The sequence below is a fragment of the Salvelinus alpinus genome, chromosome 9 (genome assembly GCF_045679555.1).
Source record: "Salvelinus alpinus chromosome 9, SLU_Salpinus.1, whole genome shotgun sequence".
Taxonomy (NCBI): domain Eukaryota; kingdom Metazoa; phylum Chordata; class Actinopteri; order Salmoniformes; family Salmonidae; genus Salvelinus; species Salvelinus alpinus.
The window spans coordinates 37799256-37825501 of NC_092094.1; the positions used below are offsets into that span (position 1 = coordinate 37799256).

General features: G+C 41.7%; 1 protein-coding gene across 3 annotated transcripts in view; it reads left to right on the forward strand.

Annotated features, from left to right (window-relative positions):
- LOC139584763 (guanine nucleotide-binding protein G(o) subunit alpha) overlaps positions 1–26246 on the forward strand; it is a 134735-nt gene that overhangs the window by 99349 nt on the left and 9140 nt on the right. For 2 of the 3 annotated variants that reach the window (XM_071416955.1, XM_071416954.1), the window contains exons 4-7: positions 4572–4732; positions 17752–17880; positions 21316–21445; positions 25895–26048. In XM_071416955.1, coding sequence (XP_071273056.1) covers positions 4572–4732; positions 17752–17880; positions 21316–21445; positions 25895–26048 — 574 coding nt within the window. The remainder of the gene's footprint in view (positions 1–4571; positions 4733–17751; positions 17881–21315; positions 21446–25894; positions 26049–26246) is intronic. The other variant, XM_071416953.1, reaches the window with a different exon arrangement.

Consider the following 26246-nt stretch of genomic DNA (forward strand, 5'->3'; position numbering starts at 1 on the left):
ATCTCCGCATGTGTGGTTCCCACCGTGAAGCACGGAGGAGGAGGTGTGATGCTAGGGGGGGTGCTTTGCTGGTGACACTGTCATGGATTCATTTAGAATTCAAGTCACACTTGACCAGCATGGCTACCACATCATTCTGCAGTGATACGCCATCCCATCTGGTTTGCGCTTAGTCACACTATCATTTGTTTTTCAACAGGACAATGACCCAAAACACACCTCCAAGCTGTGTAAGGGCTATTTGACCAAGAAGGAAAGTGATGGAGTGCTGCATCAGATGACCTGGCCTCCACCAAATTGAGAGGGTTTGGGATGAGTCGGACCGCAGAGTGAAGGAAAAGCAGCCAACAAGTGTTCAGCATATGTGGGAACTCCTTCAAGACTGTTGGAAAAGCATTCCTCATGAAGCTGGTTGAGAGAATGCCAAGAGTGTGCAAAGCTGTCATCAAGTCAAAGGGTGGCTACTTCAAAGAATCTAAAATATAAAGTATATTTTGATTTCTTTAACACTTTTTTTGGTTACTACATGATTCCATATGTGTTATTTCATAGTGTTGATGTCTTCACTATATTGAAAACTTCCACCTTGCATTGGCCATCCCATTCAAAATGTTCTGGACAAGTCACTGCCTGTAGGCCTACAACACATAAACAGTATGTGCCCATTTTTATTGTAAGATGGTTAGCCGTCCAATATCATGAGAACATTTGAGTCGCACAAAACAGTTTTTTCTAGTGTTCAACCGCCATATTATGCTTGACTGCTGGACAGTAAAGGCCTGATAAAATGCGTGGCCTTCTCTAAGGGCCAGTAGTGGGAGATGACACAGGGATGTGGCCCTAAGCTGCCTTTTGAACAGTTGAATGGATGTGGAGTGTGGAGGCAATCTGAGTCAGAGGCAGTGGGTGTCAGTTGGAGATAAATGCCCTTTTGAGTTTATATCAGTCAGGGGTCAGTGGAGATCGTTCCTATCAGGCCGTGCATGGATTTGTTTCTGTTTTGACTGTTGAACCCGTCTATAGTGGAGGAGGTGTGGCCTACAGGGCTCCATCCAACTGAGTTCACAGAGCCTGTACTTAAAGGTTAGGCTTACTAGGAGGGAGGAGACAGAGCCTTTTTTACATTCAGCATCACTACGTCAAGGGAAATATAGTATTCTTTCTAACAAAGACATATTTATATGTTTCAAGATGTTGTGTGTCCCTGGAAATAATCAGAATTCTTGTAAACATAACCGTTTTGAAAACATAGCTTGTCGAAAAAAGTTGTCTCTTTGCACAACTAAAGCCGGGTATGGGGTAATTTGGGACAAGGTCAGTTGAGCTGCCATGGGATAAGTGGGTGATAGTGTCCTGTGACAGTGGGTGATGGTGCTGGTAGGTCAAAGTTTAATTCATGGAATGGGGGTGTGGTATATTGTATATCTTAAATGTATGCCTACATTCAAATATAGATCTCGCTGTTCAATATGACTTACCCTTCCATTTCTTGACCAGTTGTATGGGTAAGGGATGTTATTTCGATGTGCCAATTCGTAGGCAAGTTCTCTGCATTTGAGGCAACTAAGCCCATGAAACTGGTCCTGTGATTCTTGATATGTTTAGCAAGCTCAGACTCCATGTCATCAGATAAGACCTTATGTTCCTGCTCTGTCATAGCCTCTCTTTCGCACAGGTACGTGTTTGTGTTCTTTTTTGTCAATGTACCTCTTCAGTGTCATTCAGTCTATTTTATTTAGCCCTTGCTGCTGCTCAAATGGACATCTTCCCTTTTCTTACTTCCTTGGCTGTTCTCGCAAGAACCTGAAGGGGGGTTTGCCCCGGCTTGTTTTACGTCTGTGTACACTGGACATGATGATGTCTGCCTGTAACAATACAAAATGCACTACGATGCGTATTATGCATAAAACTGACTAAATGTAGTAATTTGTATGAGGCATGGTAGCCATTGGCTCAACTTACCCCATGGCAAACATGTTGACTACTTTTGTCCACACAGCTACAAGGATGCACTTTCATGCTACACTCTTAGACAAAAAGGTACTATCTAGAATTTAAAAGGGTTTTTCGTCTTTCCTATAGGATAACCCTTTGAAGAGCCCTTTTTTGGTTCCAGGTAGAACCCTTTGAAGAACCTTGTTTGGTTCCAGGTAGAACCCTTTTGGTTCCAGGTAGAACCCTTTTGAGTTCCATGTGGAACCCTTTACACAAAGAGTTCTACATGAAACATAAAAGAGTTCTACCTGGAACCAGAAAGGGTTCTCCTATGGGCACCGCGGAAGAACCCTTTTGGAACCCTTATTTCTAAGAGTGTAGATTTAGGACCTCTTATTGACGCTTATAGAGACCCCAAATTATGTATCTACTTTGGTTTAGATACAAGCATCATGAAACCTATAACACAATACATTAATTTGACTTGGTAAAAATCTGTGTTTTGGACCTAACTTGCTTACCACTTTTTCCATGTGGTTTCTTCACAGACTCCAAGAAAATATGACATCTTTGTAAATATTTGGTCACATGGTTACTTTTGTGTATGGTTTCCTAGAAACAAGGGGTGGCTCAACTAACCATTTGACTCAACTTACCACACTCTCCCCTAGTATGGAAATACAGGTGGTACGGTAATATTACAGCTGGAACTTCTTGGTTTCCTAATCTCAGTTTATCTCCCAGTGAGATGTATTTTAGTGTGTCAGACCTTAATGGTGATAGCAGTTCCTGTCACTTCTCCTGTGCTAGGTTCCAGATGTCTCCAGGCGTTTCGTGTTGATGTGAACACAGCAGTCTCTCTCTCCCACCAGGGAAAATACTGTATGGCATAGAGAGAATCTCGTGAGATACCAAATTGGCAATTCCAACCTGATTCTCATTTTCTCTCTTGCCCCTTATCAAAACTATTCTCTATTTCTCACGCTTGTTTTTGTGCTGATTTGGGTTGAAGTGTTCCTCCCTCTCCTTGCTCAGTTGGCTGTGAGTCTGCAGTGAGTCTGACCTAAAATGCTGGGCTTTGTCACAGCTAAGCTGCCCAGCTCTCCTGCTAAAAGGAACAAAACGCTCTTCAGGACCTTGGCTGCAGACACTGCATGGCTTTGTGTTAGTGTAACTTTGGACCAATGCTACATAAAGAAGTGAGAATGACATCAGGGCAGTTATGTAAGAAAGGGAAGTGTTGAGCAAGTGAGGAGATTAGAGGAAGGGAGAAAGCACTGTTTTATTTTTTTGCATGCCTCATCCTGTCCACCATTATAGAGGAGATTGCAGGTAGGTGTGTGTGTGCAGACCAATGTGTATCCAGTGTGTAGATCATTATCAATGATTCTGGGTATTGATCAGCTTCAGAGCAGCAGCAGCAGCCGGTGAAACATAGAGGCTGAGGAGTTTTTCCCCCTTCTTAGTGACGCCCATGACCTTTACTCTGTTGGTAACTAGGGACCTGATTGGTGCTGTGAGTGACAAACAGGCTGAAGCTGCTGTGTCAAAGCTGTAGCATGTCCCAGCACAGAGAGCCTGTCAATCAAACTCTTTGGTGGGTGTCAACTGCACATGGTCATTCAGAGAGGGCACACAGGTCAATGACTCCCTACACTATGTTATCATGCTCCAATACTCAGGGTGGGTTGGTGGGTGGTTGTTCCGTTTCAATAATGACTAGGAGCGGAACCCACAGGAAGTGGGTGGGATTAGCAGCTGCAGAGAGGAGAGGCAGAGTAGTGGTCCATAAACACACACACACACAGGACGCCCAGCCTGTAATTGAGTCACTGTTGCATAACTCTCTAGCCAGGCAGTGGGGGGTCGGTAATAAGGGCTGAAACACTTTCCCAGACCCAGTGCTCAGGTCGAGACATTGTGATTCGTGACTAGTGTTTGAGGTTATGCGGGGAAGGCAGGATCACTCCTTCCAGGATGCTCCTCTCCTGTGACCGTCACATTTGTAGACACTAGTGGAATGAAAAACAGTTGTTTCATTTCAGCTCCTAGATTTAGATATCTCTACCCTTACAAAAAAGGAATGCAGTTTTGAAACTGCAGTAACTGCAGTCGACTGTGGTGTTTTGGACGCAGTAATTTCAGAATAACTGCAGTGTACTGCAGTGTAACTGCAGTTACTCTGCAAAATTACTGCAGTAAAAAATATTTGTATATTTGCAGCGTACTACAGTTATACGCACTCTAACAGCAATTGTTTTCCATAAGGGTATTTTCTAATTACACTGTAATTTTAGAAGTATTATCTTTGCACAGGAAATACCTCTCTGATTGTATTGTGATATGGATACTTAATGTGAGTGCTATATCTGTTCCTATCTACAGGCTGATGTTTACCTGTCTACAGGCTTGTGTGTATTGGGCGGCAGGTAGCCTAGTGGTTAAGAGTTTTGGGAAAGTAACTGAAAAGATACTGGTTCAAATCCCTGAGCCGCCTATGTGAAAAATCTGTCAATGTGCCCTTGAGCAAGGCACTTAATCATAATTGCTCCTGTAAGAATGGTTACTAAATGATGTAAATGTACTGTATTAAAGGTGCAATGTATAATGTACCTGTTGTTCCTCTCTCTCCTCAGGCTGATGCTAAGATGGTGTGTGACGTGGTGAGTCGTATGGAGGACACTGAGCCCTACTCTCCTGAGCTCCTGGGGGCTATGATCCGCCTGTGGTCTGACTCCGGCAACCAGGAGTGCTTCAGCCGTGCCCGAGAATACCAGCTCAATGACTCTGCCCAATAGTGAGTACTACTTTACCTCTACTGCCCCCCACAGGAGGACCTAGTGCTGCAGGATCAATACAACTCTCATTACTCTGCTCCAATCGATGAAAGTGTTTATGGATCACACATACATAAATGTCATCCACTTACTACATTAATTGATGTCCATGTGACATTAGTCATATATAACAAATATGAAGTAACTATTTTGTGTTTTATAGACAAAGTAGTTTGAGGCCCAAAGTGATTTGGTAAATTCCTATGCTAGATTGTAAATCAATTGGTATCAAACACACACACTACCGATCAAAAGTTTGGACACACCTACTCATTTTAGGGTTTTCCTTTATTTTTTACTATTTTCTACATTTTGAATAATAGTGAATATATCAAAACAATGAAATACCACATGGAATCATGTAGTTACCTAAAAAGTGTTCAACAAATCAAAATATATTTTATATTTGAGATTCTTCAAATAGCCACCCTTTGCCTTGATGACAGCTTTGCACACTCTTGGCATTATCTCAACCAGCTTCATGAGGTAGTCACCTGGAATGCATTTCAATTAACAGGTGTGCCTTCTTAAAAGTTAATTTGTGGAATTTATTTCCTCCTTAATGCGTTTGAGCCAATCAGTTGTGTTGTGACAAGGTAGGGTGGGTATACAGAAGATAGCCCTATTTGGTAAAAGACAGAATCCATATTATTGCAAGAACAGCTCAAATAAGCAAAGAGTAATGACAGTACATCATTACTTTAAGACATGAAGGTCAGTCAATACGATGCCAAGAGTTTACAAAGCTGTCATCAATGCAAAGGATGGCTATTTTAAGAGTCTCAAATAGAGGTCGACCGATTAATCGGAATGGCCGATTAATCGGGGCCAATTTCAAGTGTTCATAACAATCGGAAATCAGTATTTTTGGGCGCCGATTTGCCGATTAAAAAAAAAAAATGTATTTTAATTATTATTATTATAATATTTTTTTACACCTTTATTTAATCTTTATTTAACTAGGCAAGTCAGTTAAGAACACATTCTTATTTTCAATGACGGCCTAGGACAGATTTTTAACATTGTCAGCTCGGGGGATCCAATCTTGCAACCTTACAGTTAACTAGTCCAATGCTCTAACACCTGATTACATTGCACTCCACGAGGAGCCTGCCTGTTAGCGAATGCAGTAAGCTAAGGTAAGTTGCTAGCTAGCATTAAACTTATCTTATAAAAAACAATCAATCAATGACTGTCATTGCTCCAATGTGTACTTAACCATAAACATCAATGCCTTTCTTAAAATCAATACACAAGTATATATTTTTAAACCTGCATATTTAGCTAAAAGAAATTCAGGTTAGCAGGCAATATTAACCAGGTGAAATTGTGTCATTTCTCTTGCGTTCATTGCACGCAGAGTCAGGGTATATGCAACAGTTTGGGCCGCCTGGCTCTTTGCGAACTAATTTGCCAGAATTTTACGTAATTATGACAACATTGAAGGTTGTGCAATGTAACAGGAATATTTAGACTCATGGATGCCACCCGTTAGATAAAATACGGAACGGAATAAACGTTTTGTTTTCGAGGTGATAGTTTCCGGATTAGTCAAAGGTATATGGTTTAGAGAGAAATAGTCGACGCGTTATAATTCCTGTAATAACTTGCGGCTGAATTTGAAAGGGGTTCCTTCGTTATTTTACCGTTCATGTCTTCCATTGAGAATGTCTTGATCTACTTCAAATAAGGTCTGTGTTTCGTGCAGGCTTAAACCGCCTCGATGTTTTGATACCCGTGTAAATCTCACTAGGATAAGGTAACGTTTGTCAACATATTTTCATAAATCCACTCTACAAAAAAATGTATCTTCGCTTATATTTAGCCAATATTGATCAGAGTTACCTTGTCCTATGGATATCTACACAGTTATACAATTGGCACGGTGATGTAAGCCTACACGAAACACAGACCTTATTTTAAGTGAATCTAAAAAATATCCTATGGAATAAATGAAGGAACCGCTTTTCAGATTTTGCTAGAAGGTGTCATGGGAATTATGACTCGCACTTTGGTTGTCAATTCTTACCATGCCCATTATTAAAATAGAATTTCCTGCATATAGAAATTAAAGTTTTTGTTTTCAACATTCATCACAGGTAACTTAAACTCTATTTTTATTCAAACAGTTGAGAGTATTTGTCTCCTAAGCAGACTCTTCAGTATCATTGTCACTTCAGAGCTGTGTGCGGTTGTGTGTATTTATGTATTATATTAAGTTAAAATAAAAGTGTTCATTGTTCATTGTTGCAATTGTCATTATTACAAAAATGTGTGTGTGTGTATGATATATATATATATATTTAAATATATATATATATATTTTAAATAAATCGTCCGATTAATCGGTATCGTCTTTTTTTGTCCTCCAATAATCGGTATCGGCGTTGAAAAATCATAATCGGTCGACCTCTAGTCTCAAATATAAAGTATATTTTGATTTGTTTAACACATGTTTGGTTACTACATGATTCCATATGTGTTATTTCATAGTTGTGATCTTTTCACTATCATTCTAGAATGTAGAAAATAGTAAAAAAATAAAGATAAACCCTTCAATGAGTAGCTGTTCTAAAACTTTTGACCTGTAGTGTATGTATGATCAGGGCCTAAAATTAACAACCAGCCCTCACCAAATGACAATGCAGGTAGATTTTGGCATCGGTGGGTAAGATGTCTATTTCACCAGCCATGTTTGCTGGTGGACAGGGCTCTACAGTGCGAGCATTTCCCTCGCATTTGTGAATAAAAATCGTCAAGTATGATTACATTTATAGCTAAATAAATGCTGCAGTAGCTTTTTTCAAAGTATTTCTGCCGTTTTGTTCCTATAGCCTATCCCACCTCAAGCTTCAACACTGCCTGGCTGGGAACTGTGCGCACATGAACAACTAAGTGAAGGATTCATTTTTAAGAGTGCTGCGCACAGGCATAAAACTCAGTCTATTTTGCTTGAAACAAAAGTCTACTGAAGTGAGACTTTGTCCTTGTGTTTCTTGGTTGTTTTTCAAAGTTTGAGTTTCAACTGCTAGGGAAGAGAAGACAAGGCGGCTACTAGTCAGGGGCTGCAGTCCAAACTCAAAGTAGACAGCCCTCAGCCCTAAACCGTCATCCTTTGAATGACGTTTTACATCCGAGTGTTTGGAGAGGGAGAGATGTTTGGAGAGGCAACGTCCTTGGTGGAAATCTTGAAGTTGTGCTTAAAAACAATCAACCTATAGCTATTAATGTACCTAGCTAGCTAACAATTCTGTCAGGTAGTTAGCTACCCATAGCTGGCAAGCTAGTTTTATAGTTTGGTAATTTATTCCAATACATTTCAGAATTCCCAAAAATATGTTTATGAAGCTAACTACGTTTTATAGGCTCCTCACTACGAGACTAAACCAATTTGCCAATGCTAAAATCAATGAAATTTTTATATATATTTTTTTTAGCAAGCTAGCATCATGAATTGTTGGTCATATCAACCATACAAGTGATCAAAGTTCTTTGTTAATTGGACCTCCACTTAAGATGGCAAACAAACTGCATCCGGTTTCGATGGGGATTCACCAGAGGGAAAGTGGCTATTGCGAGGGCTGAGGGGGTAAAAATAACATGTTTGGAATGCAGCCACGCTCTCAATCTCACAGGCACAAACATGACTTGAGTCACATTACTACGGTAACCATTAAAAGGGCAGGTGAACATTTTTGTCTCATCTGTGATATTTTGGTTAAAAGACTCGGGTCATAAAATATTAAATTAAACAATATACCACATTACTTCTTACTAGTAATAGATGTATTGTTTTTAGAAACATTACAAAGCATGCTCATCTGTTATTTTGTGTTTTGTTGGTGTAATTTTAGCAACAACCCCCCAAAAATTGGTCTGGTTAAAAAATCTGAGTTGCTGGAAAGTAATCTAAAAGTAACTGAAAGTAATCAGATTACATTACTGAGTTTGGGTAATCCAAAAGTTATGTTACTGATTACAATTTTGGACAGATAACTGTAAACGATTACTTTTAGAAAGTAACCTACCCAACCCTGAGGACTAGTGTGGAGAACAACAGCGTGTAGAGCAGCAGTGATACACCGTGACACTGTAGACTGGAGCAGGATAGAGAGGGAATGATTATAGGACATAGCCAGTAGCAAGTGGCTCAGCTTCTCTGAGGTGGCTTTAAGCCCATAGTATTGCATTCCTGGGAATTCATTTATATTAGTGTGTCCTGCGAAAGGTCACGAAACACATTTATTTCACATTTACATGGAACTCAATTAATTGTGTTGTAAATGTCATAGCATTTAGGAATGATGTTTGATTACTGGTAGTCCAGTATTTCATTCACGAACTTGACACACCATGCAGAACTTGACGAATTCAGTTTTGTCCGGATCTGCATTATAGAAACGTTGCATAACACTTTGAGGTGATATGGATGGATATGACTATCAATGTCTTTTGACATATGAAAGCAGCCCACATGATATGTAGAGTTAAGAGTCATGGTACTCAGAGCAGTCTCTCTCTCTCCCCTCTCTCTCTCTCTCAATGGCCCTGGATATGACCTCAGTGATATATTATCAGTGTGTGGATGCTCTTCATTTGTGACCCATTTAGTTTCAATGTGCACATTTATTACACTGGTAAAGTGTCTTCTCAGACAGTGCTCTTGTGAGGAGTATGTTTACCAAAAGCACCATTTTAAGATTTGTAGTCAAAATACACATTGTTCTTCTCATCAATTGAAATAATATGTTGCTATTTAAAGAATAATAAAAAAAGATAACAAGTATATATCATACCTCCCAACTAGATCATACATGGCAGCCATTTTGTGCTACAGAGCTCACCACCCATCAGCATCGCAGAAGCAATGCTGTGATTTACCACAAACTTTGCCAGAGGCCCATCAGATAAGTTGTTACCATGTGTGGCTCATCCCCACTCCCTGGCTGTGCTTAGGCCACAGCCCTACCATGCCACTCTGAACTGTGGTGTGGTTCCGGGAATCAAGAGTGAAATTGTGTGTGTGTGTGTGCGTGCGCAATTTTTATTTTGAAAGCACAATATAAGTGGAAGGCCCCCCAAGTGGAAGGCCCCCCAACCCCAAAAAACATGAAAATATTTTTGGGGGGAGGGGGAAACCGACTTCCTGCAATTATACAAAATGTTCCATGTGGCAGAGAGAAACGTGTTGTTTTTATAGATTATGTTATGCTTTTTTCTTTTTTTTTACCATGACAATTTTGCCTTGAGAATTTCCTGCTACTCTAAACATTTTGCTTTGAGGCTAAGAGAAACTGTTCGTTTTAAAGTAACTGTCCAGTGAAAATCGTACTTTTAAAAGTTCATTTTGTTAACACATACCTAAATAATGTTGACTCATCTTACACTCGTATTTGTGGCCAAAATATAAATGGGAAAACACTTCAAAAACCCCACCTCAAACTTGAATCTCAAACAGAGCGTTTAAAAAATGCTGAGGAGGATGAGCTGGGCAATCAGCGGTCTACTCGCATTAATATTGTTAATGATCGGTCTACTCGCATTAATCTTTTTAATGATCGGTCTACTCGCATTAATCTTTTTAATGATCGGTCTACTCGCATTAATCTTTTTAATGATCGGTCTACTCGTATTAATATTGTTAATGATCGGTCTACTCGTATTAATATTGTTAATGATCGGTCTACTCGTATTAATATTGTTAATGATCGGTCTACTCGCATTAATCTTTTTAATGATCGGTCTACTCGCATTAATATTTTTAATGATCGGTCTACTCGCATTAATATTTTTAATGATCGGTCTACTCGTATTAATATTTTTAATGATCGGTCTACTCGTATTAATCTTTTTAATGATCGGTCTACTCGTATTAATCTTTTTAATGATCGGTCTACTCGTATTAATATTTTTAATGATCGGTCTACTCGTATTAATCTTTTTAATGATCGGTCTACTCGTATTAATCTTTTTAATGATCGGTCTACTCGTATTAATATTTTTAATGATCGTTATATGCCCACACCATTCTGTTGTTGGTGTATGCCCACACCATTCCAACACAGAAAAGCTGCTTTATAACATACTTCATTATTTTTTAGAAGGAAAACAATTTCACTCATATTGTAATTCATTATAGGTCATATTTCATAGGAATCTGGAAAAACTGGACAGTTACTTTAAAGGTTGACTTTGGGCAAAAACGCAAAATAAAGGCTTTAAAAATGTATAACTGATCAATGCATCACCATACCAGGTCATTTCATGCTTTAAAATGTTTTATGAATAAGATATTTGGCTACAGTAGTCATTTCTTACTGATCTCCACAGCAAATACATATCCGGTGAAATGACATCAACACATACTGGAGGAGTTACTGGCTAGCTACAAGTGGCTAGCTTAGCTAACGAACTAGCTTACACATCGATTAACCACCATAGGCACACCCCATTTCTGTTTTAAAATTGAGAAAGAGGAGGAGTTGGACCTTTTTTTTTGTGCCCAAAGTCGAGCGTAAAAACACATTTCCTGCAATTCTACACATTTTACCATTCCTTATCACGTGTTTATATACTATCTGGGGGGCCTCAAACCAAAACATTTATTAATAATATTTCACTCATATTGTCATTAATTCTAATATGAAGAGTTACTCATATTTATTTTAAAGAAATGATTTGGGGGGACGAATCAACCTGTTCTGACATGTCCCCCCCATCCCTCGTGGCAATTTCGCCTATGCCAAGAATCTTCCAACTGGAATTTTGGGGAAACCAGAGAATTTATTGAAAGCTTCCAGAATTTTGCAACTCTAGGTATACCACAGGACACTCTGTTTTCTCTGTTCTTTTCTTTCAGTCCTCTACTTTCTGATCTCTCTTTTTTCTGTGAATCGTTCTCTTTAGCGCCACCTCTTTCCTTGCTATTTCCCTCCCCTTGATCTCACCAACTCCTTTCTTTCCCGCCACATCAACCATCCCTGCTCCCCTCCCTCTCTCCTTTCCTCCCTCTCTCCTCCCTCTCCAACACCAGCCTGTGGAGTGATTGGAAGCAGTCGACAGCAGGCATGGTGCTGAGAGGTTTTGCCATGCAGAGCACTCAAGCTGGACAATGAGGAGGAGGGGAAAGGGGGAGAGAGAGAAGGGTGGATGGTGTGTTTGGGAGGGAGTTACTGGCAGGGAGCCAGTAGTAAGGGACAGATATGAGTCCCCCATACAAAAGAGAGCCCCCTCCTACGCACCCCACCTCTACACCATTTCAACAGACCCCAGATGACCCAGTCTTATCCTCCCAGCATAGATAGAACCTCATCACTATTCATATTGCTAGGGAGAGTATGACGCTCACAGCACCACTGGGTCTCAGAGCCACAGAACTGCTATTTTTTCATGACATATTACATCAGATACCAGTCCTCAAATCCCTTGGGATTGTATTCCTCGTATTAGTCATTGGTGGACAATATGGATGTTAGTTTAATGAACTCCAGTAAATATTTCAAGGGAGGTTTGGCTGAAGGATAAGGCAGAAATAGTATTTCATTCAAGACCACGCTGATATCCAGTTAGATAGAAATGTTAATTGTGTCATGGCAGAGGAGTAAACACACTTAGACACGTTCTGCTGCTTACTCCTCATTGGACTGTGCTCTTTCTGTTCCAAAGTAGACGGCTATGAAACTATGACACTATTGTATGAGACAAGTTACCACTCACAGTCCTTCATGGAAATCCCTCTCCCTTGGACACTGTACTATCTAACCTCCAAACGAGCTTCAATGCCATACAACACTCCTTCCGTGGCCTCCAACTGCTCTTAAACGCTAGTAAAACCAAATGCATGCTTTTCAACCGTTCGCTGCCTGCACCCGCACGCCCGACTAGCATCACCACCCTGGACGGTTCCGACCTAGAATATGTGGACATCTATAAGTACCTAGGTGTCTGGCTAGACTGCAAACTCTCCTTCCAGACTCATATCAAACATCTCCAATCCAAAATCAAAGCAAGAATCGGCTTTCTATTCCGCAACAAAGCCTCCTTCACTCACGCCGCCAAACTTACCCTAGTAAAACTGACTATCCTACCGATCCTCGACTTCGGCGATGTCATCTACAAAATAGCTTCCAATACTCTACTCAGCAAACTGGATGCAGTTTATCACAGTGCCATTCGTTTTGTTACTAAAGCACCTTATACGACCCACCACTGCGACCTGTATGCCCTAGTCGGCTGGCCCTCGCTACATGTTCGTCGTCAGACCCACTGGCTCCAGGTCATCTACAAGGCTATGCTAGGTAAAGTGCCGCCTTATCTCAGTTCACTGGTCACGATGGCTACACCCACCTGCAACACGCGCTCCAGCAGGTGTATCTCACTGATCATCCCTAAAGCCAAAACCTCATTTGGACGCCTTTCCTTCCAGTTCTCTGCTGCCTGCGACTGGAACGAATTGCAAAAATCTCTGAAGTTGGAGACTTTTATCTCCCTCAACAACTTTAAAAATCTGCTATCCGAGCAGCTAACCGATCGCTGCAGCTGTACATAGTCCATCTGTAAACTACCCACCCAATTTACCTACCTCACCCCCCATACTGCTTTTATTTATTTACTTTTCTGCTCTTTTGCACACCAGTATCTCTTCTTGCACATGATCATCTGATGATTTATCACTCCAGTGTTAATCTGCTAAATTGTAATTATTCGATTTATTGCCTACCTCATGCCTTTTGCACACATTGTATATAGATTCTCTTTTTTTTTTTCTACCATGTTATTGACTTGTTTATTGTTTACTCCATGTGTAACTCTGTGTTGTCTGTTCACACTGCTATGCTTTATCTTGGCCAGGTCGCAGTTGCAAATGAGAACTTGTTCTCAACTAGCCTACCTGGTTAAATAAAGGTGAAATAAAAAAATAAATAAAAATAAAATAGACAGCTGAAATTTGCATTGGCAGTTTTTATTTGAGGATAAACAATACATCATAATGGGGAGAGAGGCAAACACAGATAGGAGGAATGGAAGGTAGAAAGGAGAGAGAGAGAACAAATCAGTGATGGACAAAGAGGGGAGAGACCGAGAGGGTGGCAGAGGAGAGTGTGCTACCTTGTAATATTGAAACAGTAAATGTAAGGAGAAGCTGTAACCTATATTCTCATTATATCTTGTTTATGCTCTTTTGGTTTAGAAGAATAACTTATAGAGGGGAAATGTGCTTTTTGTTAGGCCTGGTTGATATGTTGTAAAAACTGATATTGTGGTATGAATAAGATGTGCATGAATCAAACATTAATTGACAGTAATGACTGTGTTCCCTGTTGTGTTGATGTCGCCGCCTGGTTGCAGTGAGGTTTACTTCATCTCTCTGTGCAGGTGGGCTGGCCTGTTATGGCAGGGCAGGGTGAATCCGCTCTATGGAGTATTTTCATCTGAATTGAAATGGCCATGTCAGTGTTAGACACACTCTGTAGAGATGTGACATCTCATTCCACTTCCAGCAGTTGCATCATAGGTCTCCCCCACTGCTCTTCCTCTATCTCCCTGGCCTGCCTCCATCCTCTCTTTCTTTCTTTTTCTTTGTTTGTTTGTTTGTTTCTCCCTGTGTCCTTTTCTCTGCCCCCCTCCTTATATTATGAACAGGGAAGCAGTATTATGGACACAGCCATAGGCACTACTGTTAATGAGCTGCATTAGTGCTGGGCAGCCTGCCACCCAAACAGAGAGCGTGGCAACGGATGCAGCACATTTACCACTGAACATTGGCTTGTGTTAGTCATGTATCAATCATTTCACGTGTACACACATTTAAAAGCATTCAGCAACATACTGTACTGCGGCTCCATGCGGTGTTGGGTTGTGTTGTGCAGTAGAAGTGCCCCCCTCATTGAGTCGTGTCACCAGGCCAGTGGCCAGGGTGGAATGTTCACACACTGCTGCCAAATATTGCAGCTTCCCAGCGAAGTCTCACAGCACTCACCATTACACATAAAACACAGATGAAGGGAGAGAAGATGTTTGTATGTGATGTGTGTGTGTGTGTGTGTGTGTGTGTGTGTGTGTGTGTGTGTGTGTGTGTGTGTGTGTGTGTGTGTGTGTGTGTGTGTGTGTGTGTGTGTGTGTGGGTGTGTGGGGGTGTGTGGGTGTGTGGGTGTGTGTATGTGTGCCAGTTTAAGTGTAGTTTTCTTCAAGTGTCCTCTACCACATTACTGGGTGCTGACTGTTGGTTAGTCTTGGGTGTGATGATCCTCTACCACATTACTGGGTGCTGACTGTTGGTTAGTCTTGGGTGTGATGATCCTCTACCACATTACTGGGTGCTGACTGTTGGTTAGTCTTGGGTGTGATGATCCTCTACCACATTACTGGGTGCTGACTGTTGGTTAGTCTTGGGTGTGATGATCCTCTACCACATTACTGGGTGCTGACTGTTGGTTAGTCTTGGGTGTGATGATCCTCTACCACATTACTGGGTGCTGACTGTTGGTTAGTCTTGGGTGTGATGAACCTCTACCACATTACTGGGTGCTGACTGTTGGTTAGTCTTGGGTGTGATGAACCTCTACCACATTACTGGGTGCTGACTGTTGGTTAGTCTTGGGTGTGATGATCCTCTACCACATTACTGGGTGCTGACTGTTGGTTAGTCTTGGGTGTGATGAACCTCTACCACATTACTGGGTGCTGACTGTTGGTTAGTCTTGGGTGTGATGATCCTCTACCACATTACTGGGTGCTGACTGTTGGTTAGTCTTGTGTGTGATGATCCTCTACCACATTACTGGGTGCTGACTGTTGGTTAGTCTTGGGTGTGATGATCCTCTACCACATTACTGGGTGCTGACTGTTGGTTAGTCTTGTGTGTGATGATCCTCTACCACATTACTGGGTGCTGACTGTTTGTTAGTCTTGGGTGTGATGATCCTCTACCACATTACTGGGTGCTGACTGTTGGTTAGTCTTGTGTGTGGTGAACCTCTACCACATTACTGGGTGCTGACTGTTGGTTAATCTTGGGTGTGATGATCCTCTACCACATTACTGGGTGCTGACTGTTGGTTAGTCTTGGGTGTGATGGATCCTCTACCACATTACTGGGTGCTGACTGTTGGTTAGTCTTGTGTGTGATGATCCTCTACCACATTACTGGGTGCTGACTGTTGGTTAGTCTTGTGTGTGATGAACCTCTACCACATTACTGGGTGCTGACTGTTGGTTAGTCTTGGGTGTGATGATCCTCTACCACATTACTGGGTGCTGACTGTTGGTTAGTCTTGGGTGTGATGATCCTCTACCACATTACTGGGTGCTGACTGTTGGTTAGTCTTGGGTGTGATGATCCTCTACCACATTACTGGGTGCTGACTGTTGGTTAGTCTTGGGTGTGATGATCCTCTACCACATTACTGGGTGCTGACTGTTGGTTAGTCTTGGGTGTGATGATCCTCTACCACATTACTGGGTGCTGACTGTTGGTTAGTCTTGGGTGTGATGAACCTCTACCACATTACTGGGTGCTGACTGTTGGTTAATCTTGGGTGTGATGATCCTCTACCACATTACTGGGTGCTGACTGTTGGTTAGTCTTGGGTGTGATGAACCTCTACCACATTACTGGGTGCTGACTGTTGGTTAGTCTTGGGTGTGATGATCCTCTACCACATTACTGGGTGCTGACTGTTGGTTAGTCTTGGGTGTGATGAACCTCTACCACATTACTGGGTGCTGACTGTTGGTTAATCTTGGGTGTGATGATCCTCTACCACATTACTGGGTGCTGACTGTTGGTTAGTCTTGGGTGTGATGATCCTCTACCACATTACTGGGTGCTGACTGTTGGTTAGTCTTGGGTGTGATGATCCTCTACCACATTACTGGGTGCTGACTGTTGGTTAGTCTTGTGTGTGATGATCCTCTACCACATTACTGGGTGCTGACTGTTGGTTAGTCTTGTGTGTGATGAACCTCTACCACATTACTGGGTGCTGACTGTTTGTTAGTCTTGGGTGTGATGATCCTCTACCACATTACTGGGTGCTGACTGTTGGTTAGTCTTGGGTGTGATGAACCTCTACCACATTACTGGGTGCTGACTGTTGGTTAGTCTTGGGTGTGATGATCCTCTATCACATTACTGGGTGCTGACTGTTTGTTAGTCTTGGGTGTGATGAACCTCTACCACATTACTGGGTGCTGACTGTTGGTTAGTCTTGGGTGTGATGAACCTCTACCACATTACTGGGTGCTGACTGTTTGTTAGTCTTGGGTGTGATGATCCTCTACCACATTACTGGGTGCTGACTGTTGGTTAATCTTGGGTGTGATGATCCTCTACCACATTACTGGGTGCTGACTGTTGGTTAGTCTTGGGTGTGATGATCCTCTACCACATTACTGGGTGCTGACTGTTGGTTAGTCTTGGGTGTGATTTATGATCCTCTCTCCACACGGAGGGAGTTACAACTTGTTTTTCCTGGTTTGTCATCCTTGTCTATTTCCCCTTATCCTGCATGTGGAGCAGTAGATTTGCACCCAGTCCTAAGCAATCCCAGCTGCTCTAGCTGACGTTGTGCTATATTTTGAGCAATAGACCCATCTTTGATATTTCCTGTCCAAAATGTCCATTATTGGCCTCGTAACTGGAGTGCACTGTTCCAGCCCTTCAGATTCCAATGTTAGGTTGTCATTATAATCTTTTTTGTCAGTCCCTTATCTAGTCCTCGGTGTAATAGGCCAGACTACTGTCTCTCCAATCAATGATTTGAATCATTTAATTTAGTTCTGTGGTGCAATGAAAACCAGTGTGTAATTACAGACCCAGAATTACACAGAGGCCCTGTTTCAGTCCTTACATTTACATTTAAGTCATTTAGCAGACGCTCTTATCCAGAGCGACTTACAAATTGGTGCATTCACCTTATGATATCCCTTACAGTTTAGTCCAATGGATTGATCCTAACTGGCCTCTGTCTCTCCTCAGCTACCTAGACAGTTTAGACCGGATCGGTGCACCTGACTACCAGCCCACAGAGCAGGACATCCTCAGAACCCGAGTCAAGACCACTGGCATTGTAGAAACTCACTTCGTCTTCAAGAACCTGCACTTCAGGTAAGACACTGGCTCAGTGCTCCTCTACCTCCTCAAATATCTCTCTATTCTAACTACTTAATGATTATTTTTAATATATATTCCAACTGGTTATGCTGCATTTACATTGACCTTTTCATGGAACCATGACTAGACGGCTAGTCTCATAGACTAAGTCAAAAATTTAGTCAAAAACAAAAACTTAAGTCAAAAACAAAAGTAGGGTGGTTGGGTGGGCGTATAACGCGAATGTCTACCAACCCAAAAGTTGCAAGCTTGAATCTCATCACGGGAAACTTTTGTAAGCTAATTAAATCAAATTTCAAATAAAAAAATAAATAATTATATAACCCTTCTTACATCAGCTGATATCTCAAAGTGCTGTACAGAAACCCAGCCTAAAACCCCAAACAGCAAGCAATGCAGGTGTAGAAGCACGGTGGCTAGGAAAAACTCCCTAGAAAGGTCCCAAATCTAGGAAGAAACCTAGAGAGGAACCAGGCTATGAGGGGTGGCCAGTCCTCTTCTGACTGTGCCGGGTGGAGATTATAACAGAACATGGCCAAGATGTTCAAATGTTCATAAGTGACCAGCATGGTCAAATAATAATAATCACAGGAGTTGTCGAGGGTGCAACAGGTCAGCACCTCAGGAGTAAATGTCAGTTGGCTTTTCATAGCCGATCATTAAGAGTATCTCCGCTCCTGCTGTCTCTAGAGAGTTGAAAACAGCAGGTCTGGGACAGTTAGCACATCCGGTGAACAGGTCAGGGTTCCATAGCCGCAGGCAGAACAGTTGAAACTGGAGCAGCAGCATGGCCAGGTGGACTGGGGACAGCAAGGAGTCATCATGCCAGGTAGTCCTGAGGCATGGTCCTAGGGCTCAGGTTCTCCGAGAGAGAGAAAGAAAGAGAGAAAGAGAGAATTAGAGAGAGCATACTTAAATTCACACAGGACACCGGATAAGACAGGAGTAATACTCCAGATATAACAGACTGACCCTAGCCCCCCGACACATAAACTACTGCAGCATAAATACTGGAAGCTGAGACAGGAGGGGTCAGGAGACACTGTGGCCCCATCCGATGATACCCCCAGACAGGGCCAAACAGGCAGGATATAACCCCAAAGCACAGCCCCCACACCACTAGAGGGATATCTTCAACCACCAACTTACCATCCTGAGACAAGACCGAGTATAGCCCACAAAGATCTCCGCCACGGCACAACCCAAGGGGGGGCGCCAACCCAGCAACTTTTCAACTACTTACTACTTTTTAGCTACTTTGCAACTACTTAGCATGTTAGCTAACCCTTCCCTTAACCCTAACCTTACCTCTTTAACATAACTCCTAAACTTAACCTTAAACCTAACTCCTAACCCCTTGCCTAGCTAACGTTAGCCAGCTTGCAAACATTAGCCACCTAGCTAGAATTCATAACATATCATACGTTTTGCAAATTCATAACATATTGTACATTTAGCAAATTCAGAACATATTTTGCAAATTCGGAACAAATAATATGAATTGTAATTCGCAATATCATACGAAATGGGTGATGGACATCCCCAAATTAATACATACCATACGAAACATAACATATCATACTAAATGAAGTGTCCTGGATTTACATACAGAATGATACGAAATCCTCTGAGACCTGGTTCTTCTGTAGCTACAGTATGTGTGGTTAAATGGTGATTATGATGTGTCATACATGGATTGTACCCTAGATTAATGTTTTTTTCTCATTATTGTACCATGGCAATTAACATTTTATTTTTTTAAATGAATGAGCGCTGGGATCAGCACAGAGCGCTGGGAGAAAAGGAGCTGTGACTGAATCTACATTTAAATTATAAGCTCTAGTTAATTATTCTAGAACTGCCAAACCTGAAGACATACTATTTTAAGTTTAAATCATTAAGTATTACCTGGATATTTTGTGGTATTTAATGCACTGTAAAATCTAGTGCTACCAATTCATTATATTACTCATTCTTTTTTAAAGTGGGATGTACATTGAAAAAGCGGGATGTGCAATAAAAATCCCCAATTCTGCTTGTTTTTTGACAAGGTAAAAATCTGTTGTTCTGCCCCTGAGCAAGGCAGTTAACCCACTGTTTCCCGGGCGCCGAAGACGTGATTGTCTATTAAGGCAGCCCCCCGCACCTCTCTGATTCAGAGGGGTTGGGTTAAATGCGGAAGACACATTTCAGTTGAATGCAATCAGTTGTACAACTGACTAGGTATCCCACTTTCCTTTCCATTTAGCTTCGTTCAACATGGTCATGTTATCAGTTGTTTTTCTATCACAAAACAGAGAGCTTGTATTTTTCCTCTGCTACTCACACAGCGGCCTTCCTCCTTGTCTGCCTGAAGGCCTGCTAGCACAAAGCAGCTCTTTGTTCATCTCCTTCTCTGACTCAGTCAGCTGATTGAGAACAAAAAATACATTATGAAAATAATGTGTTAAAGGTCCAATTCAGCCATTTTTATCTCAATATTAAATCATTTCTGGGTAACAATTAAGTACCTTACTATGATTGTTTTCAATTTCTCAAGCAATAATTTTGCTTGGATTTCTAGGAGTGGTCTAAACTGAAAACTGAAAACTAGCTGTTATTGGCAGAGAGGTTTGGAGCTCTCTTATTGGTCTATTAACTTAATTTAATTTACTGCGTGGTGATGTCAACAGGCAGGACAAAATATCTATCATGCCAAAACAGGCTGAAATTTCAGGCCGTCTTTTCAAACAGCTCTTACACTAAAAGGGCATTATCATAATTTTCACAATTTCACAGTATTATTCCAACCTCAGTGTGGAAATATATAGAAAACACAGGGAAATCACGTTTTTGACTGCACTGGGCCTTTAATATAATATGTAATAAACAGTGGTGTGCATAGAGAGGCTGCAGGACTGTCAGGCTGTGATGTTCCATTCATTTCTGATCCTAAAACTTTTTGACAGGCTTTTTGCGAGAGCTAATGTAGTGTTCCGGTACTGAAGAATGTTCTAGTCTAGTGGTACTGGACTGTTGTCCTTTCCCAGACCTGTTCCAGTAACCCCAGCAGTTGTGGGTGTGCCCTGCCCCTGACCTGAAATGCTGTATCTACAGCACAGAGACCTCTACAGCCTTCTGTTTGCTGGCCTGTGGCAGCAAACCCTTTGAAATCCATTGTTCTTCAGATGTAGGGAGGGGTTGGAAATCTGTGCATGAGCCTAACCTCAATGGGAAAATTACAGTAGCTATGTTACTCAAAAACTATAAGCAATTTCAAAATGAATACCGTAGAGATATGCCATACCAATGTGTTTTTGCTATGTCAGACTGACTGTATGTGGTAGATATTGTACTGACACTGTATACTTTATACTACAGTATGTGATCCTCTGAGTGGTTGCTTTTGGTTTTTCTGTGCACCTGTAATGGATGGTGTGTGTTCCATAGGCTGTTTGATGTGGGAGGTCAGAGGTCGGAGAGGAAGAAATGGATCCACTGCTTTGAGGACGTGACAGCCATTATCTTCTGTGTGGCACTGAGTGGGTACGACCAGGTGCTGCATGAAGACGAAACCACGGTGAGTCACACACACATACTTAATTAATTTTGTCTATATCTCCATAAAACACTCTACAATGCAACACAGTAAATTCCTTTTAATTTGAGTCATGTATGTTTCCTTTGTTGAATACATCAACATAATGAACAACAGTTTCCTACACCGGGGCTACAGTGCCTTGCGAAAGTATTCACCCCCTTGGCATTTTTCCTATTTTGTTTTCTTACAACCTGGATTTAAAATGTATTTTTATAGGTTTGTATCATTTGATTTACACAACATGCCTACCACTTTGAAGATGCAAAATATTTTTTCTAGTGAAACAAACAAGAAATAAGACAACAAAACAGAACATTTATGGATAACTATTCACTCCAAAGTCAATACTTTGTAGATACACCTTTTGCAGCAATTACACCTGCAAGTCTCTTGGGGCATGTCTCTATAAGCTCGGCACATCTAGCCACTGGGATTTTTGCCCATTCTTCAAGGCAAAACTGCTCCAGCTCCTTCAAGTAGGATGGGTTCCGCTGGTATACAGCAATCTTTAAGTCATACCACAGATTCTCAATTGGATTGAGGTCTGGGCTTTGACTAGGCCATTCCAAGACATTTAAATGTTTTCCCTTAAACCACTCAAGTGTTGCTTTAGCATTATGCTTAGGGTCATTGTCCTGCTGGAAGGTGAACCTCCGTTCCAGTCTCAAATCTCTGAAAGACTGAAACAGGTTTCCCTCAAGAATTTCCCTGTATTTAGCGCCATCCATCATTCCTTCAATTTTGACCAGTTTCCCAGTCCCTGCCGATGAAAAACATCCCCACAGCATGTTGCTGCCACCACCATGCTTCACTGTAGGATGGTGTTCTCTGGGTGATGAGGTGTTGGGTTTTCGCCAGACATAGCATTTTCCTTGATGGCCATAAAACTCCATTTTAGTCTCATCTGACCAGAGTTCCTTCTTCCATATGTTTGGGGAGTCACCCACACGCCTCCTGGCGAACACCAAACTTGTTTGCTTATTTTTTTCTTCAAGCAATGGCTTTTTTTCTGGCCACTCTTCCGTAAAGCCCAGCTCTGTGGAGTGTGCGGCTTAAAGTGGTCCTATGGACAGATACTTCAATCTCCGCTGTGGAGCTTTGCAGCTCCTTCAGGGTTATCTTTGGTCTCTTTGTTGCCTCTCTGATTAATGCCCTCCTTGCCTAGTCCGTGAGTTTTGGTGGGCGGCCCTCTCTTGGCAGGTTTGTTGTGGTGCCCTATTCTTTCAATTTTTTAATAATAGATTTAATGTTGCTCCGTGGGATGTTCAAAGTTTCTTTCTTTTTTTATAACCCAACCCTGATCTGTACTTCTCCACAACTTTGTCCCTGACCTGTTTGGAGAGCTCCTTGGTCTTCATAGTGTCGCTTGCTTAGTGGTGTTACAGACTCTGGGGCCTTTCAGAACAGGTGTATATATACTGAGATCATGTGACAGATCATGTGCACTTAGATTGCACACAGGTGGACTTTATTTAGCTAATTATGTGACTTCTGAAGGTAATTGGTTGCACCAGATCTTATTTAGGGGCTTCATGGCAGAGGGGGTGAATACATATGCACTCACCACTTTTCATATTATTATTTTTTAAGTAACTTTTTTAAATTTCACTTCACCAATTTGGACTACTTTCTGCATGTCCATTGCATGAAATCCAAATAAAAATCCATTTAAATTACAGGTTGTAATGCAACAACATAGGAAAACGCCAAGGGGGATGAATACTTTTGCAAGGCGCTGTATGTACAGTACACATCCAGTGGCGTAACGCCGTTTAGCGAGGTCTGAGCAATGAAAACGGCTAACTTCTTGCTATTCTACACATTTAGCTAGAACTGTCTGGGACTGGTCTGAGTGGGAAGGGGGAAACTGAAAACTAGCTATTATTGGCAGAGAGGTTTGGAACTCTCTTTCTTATTGGTCTACTAATTTACTGCCTGGTGATGTCAACAGGCAGGTCATAACTCCATCCCACTAACACAGGCTGAAATTTCAGTCAATCTTTTCAAACAGCTCTTACACTAAAAGGGCATAGCTAGGGCTGCGGGGAGGTGTGGTACGCCAGTGTACCAGTTTCCTGCTACTCATGTTGAAATTAAGGGTTCACAATTACCATTACCAGGCCTTTTATCTATGGATCCTCAGGTTTATCTCTGCTCTGAAACACATTGCTGATGTACAGTGACTTACATTGATATGACCGTTTACATGCAAGTGTAGATTCATTTTGGATTCGTTTTTTGTTACGCAAAAATATGTGAGGAGCTTTACATAACACAGCATTAGATTAGACCACGTAGTCACTGTATTTCTCTCTATGCAAACACAGCAGTCACGCTTCCCATCTGGTTCCAACCAGTTCTCTACCATAACCTCTGGTTGTATCAGCTGGTGTTAATGCCCAGGCAAATGAGTTGATTTCCATACAGTTGCTTAGTTAGTGAGCATCCCTGAGCACCCCCATGGCCAATGGCAGTGCGTGAACAGTGTTTTCGGGGGCCTATATGTGCGATATACAACTCTAACATCCAGTATAATCTCTCCCAGGCCTGTTTAAAAGCCTCATCACATTTATTCTACTGCCATTTCCAAAAGCAGCTGGGTTTATTTTAGAAATATTTCTATATAATTTCTATGTAATATTTCAGGATAATCCTATTTGAAAATACAACAAAATGTTTTAGAATAGAAGGCAATTCCTTTAATTCAGTACAGACTGATTTAACAGACATGATAAACCAAACAAGGAAGGAACAATGGCTCTATTGAACTATGCTTCTAACAGGTTGACGGGCTCCTAAATCAAAGTCATGTTTGTTTACTCCTGGACTCCTATACACATGCCCTCATGTGTGTATCAGCACACACACACACACACACACACACACACACACACACACACACACACACACACACACACACACACACACACACACACACACACACACACACACACACACATTTGCATTAATTTCTTGCTCCCTCTATCTGGCTTCCTTTCCCTGTTTTTCCCCTTCATGCAAGTACTGGCACCCACTCAAAGACGTGCACAGCAGGGCATCAAAAATATGTTTCTACAGCAATCCTGTTCAATAAATGTAACTGCAAGGTTTGGTTTCGGTCCTTCCTGCCTGCTCTACAGTTTTCTCCTTTCATCGTTGGGGGGAGTGTGTGTGTGCGTGCTGGCACATGACTGTGGGTGCGTTTCTGCTTGTGCGAGCGTGCACGTGTGTGTGTTTAAGAGGGGGGAGATGAGTTGGGCCCTTGTGCATGTCCATCTCTGCTCCACTGAGCCCCCCCAGCAGCTCTCGTCTCTCCTTCAACGTCTTCTCGTCTCAGCTCCTCTCCTGTCATCTCTCGCCACCGGCTGTCCTCTCTAACCAATCGCCAAATGCTAAAAACCCACCTGGTTCCACAGAGGGCCCTCCCACCAAACATGTGTACAGGTATGAAACCTTAAACAAGGACAAAGAGTCCAAAATCATCTGGAAAGAGTTAAAAGCAGCACTCCTTCTGGCTGTGATGTGATTCTGTGTGTATATAGTATGTATGTACTCTATGTATCTGTGTGTATTTACCTGTGAGTGCCTGTGACTTGCACTGTGAGGATGATATGACACTGTCTGTACTGTAGTATGTGTTGCCTTGTTCTCAGAGTTACTTGTCAGAGGCTCAATCAACTGATGAGATAAATGCTAAACTATGGTCATTAGTTTTCCTATCTCTTCTCTTTCTCTCTCTTACATTTTCTAAGAATTACTAACACTACAAGAACAGTCTCTGTGAATCATCTTGTTCTATCAACAGATTATGATTGGCTTTTTCCTCTGCTCTATTTAATCTGATTGGGTTGTGCGAGCCCTCTCTGCTGCTCTAAGTGGAATGTGATTGGCTGTAAAGGAGCAGTCGTGACTTTGTTCTTTGTCTTTTCCACTGTTATTGAGAACAAGGCAACAATTCACTCACACCAGAGAGAGTGTCTGCTTCCAACTCTACAAACACCCTGGTGAAATTACGTATCAATTGTCTAGAAATGTATTTGCATGCCCTCTCATCCCTGTTCTAGAGAGAAGCACACAGGGTTTGTCCTAGACCAAGGCTACGTACCTAATAACATTGTGCATGAACAAGGCTACCCTCCCAGGATGCTGCATACTTGTCATACTTAACATATTACCATGACACTGTGGCAAATAGGACCATGATAATGAAATACTGTAGACACTTTATTTTAGAATGTTCTTGGATCTCGGGGGAAGTGGCTCATATACAGTTACGCTTTAACTCCTGTAAGGGGCATTTAAAGTTTAGTTTCTGTTCTGCTTTGTAGTTTCCTTTCTTCACTTGTTTCTCTTATTTTGTGTGCGTGTGACGTAGTTAGAAAGAGAGCCACACAGCAGACTGACTGACGTTGTTTTCTCTACCCACAGAACCGCATGCATGAGTCTATGAAGCTGTTCCACAGCATCTGTAACAACAAATGGTTCACAGACACCTCCATCATTCTATTTCTCAACAAGAAGGACATATTCGAGCAGAAAATTAAGAAATCTCCCCTTAGTATCTGCTTCCCGGAGTACACAGGTAATTGATGAAGAGTGGAGGCTATTGGGCTAGGAGAACAGAGGGATGGAGTAGCAGCAGGAAGGACAACTAGAAGAAGGGATAGTGTGGTAATGAGGGATAATGTGTAGAAAGGCTTGAAGAGGGATGATTAGCTTTCGGAATCAGAACTGGAGAAGAGGATTCTGTCTTATTATTCTCTTCTCATTTACTCATCCC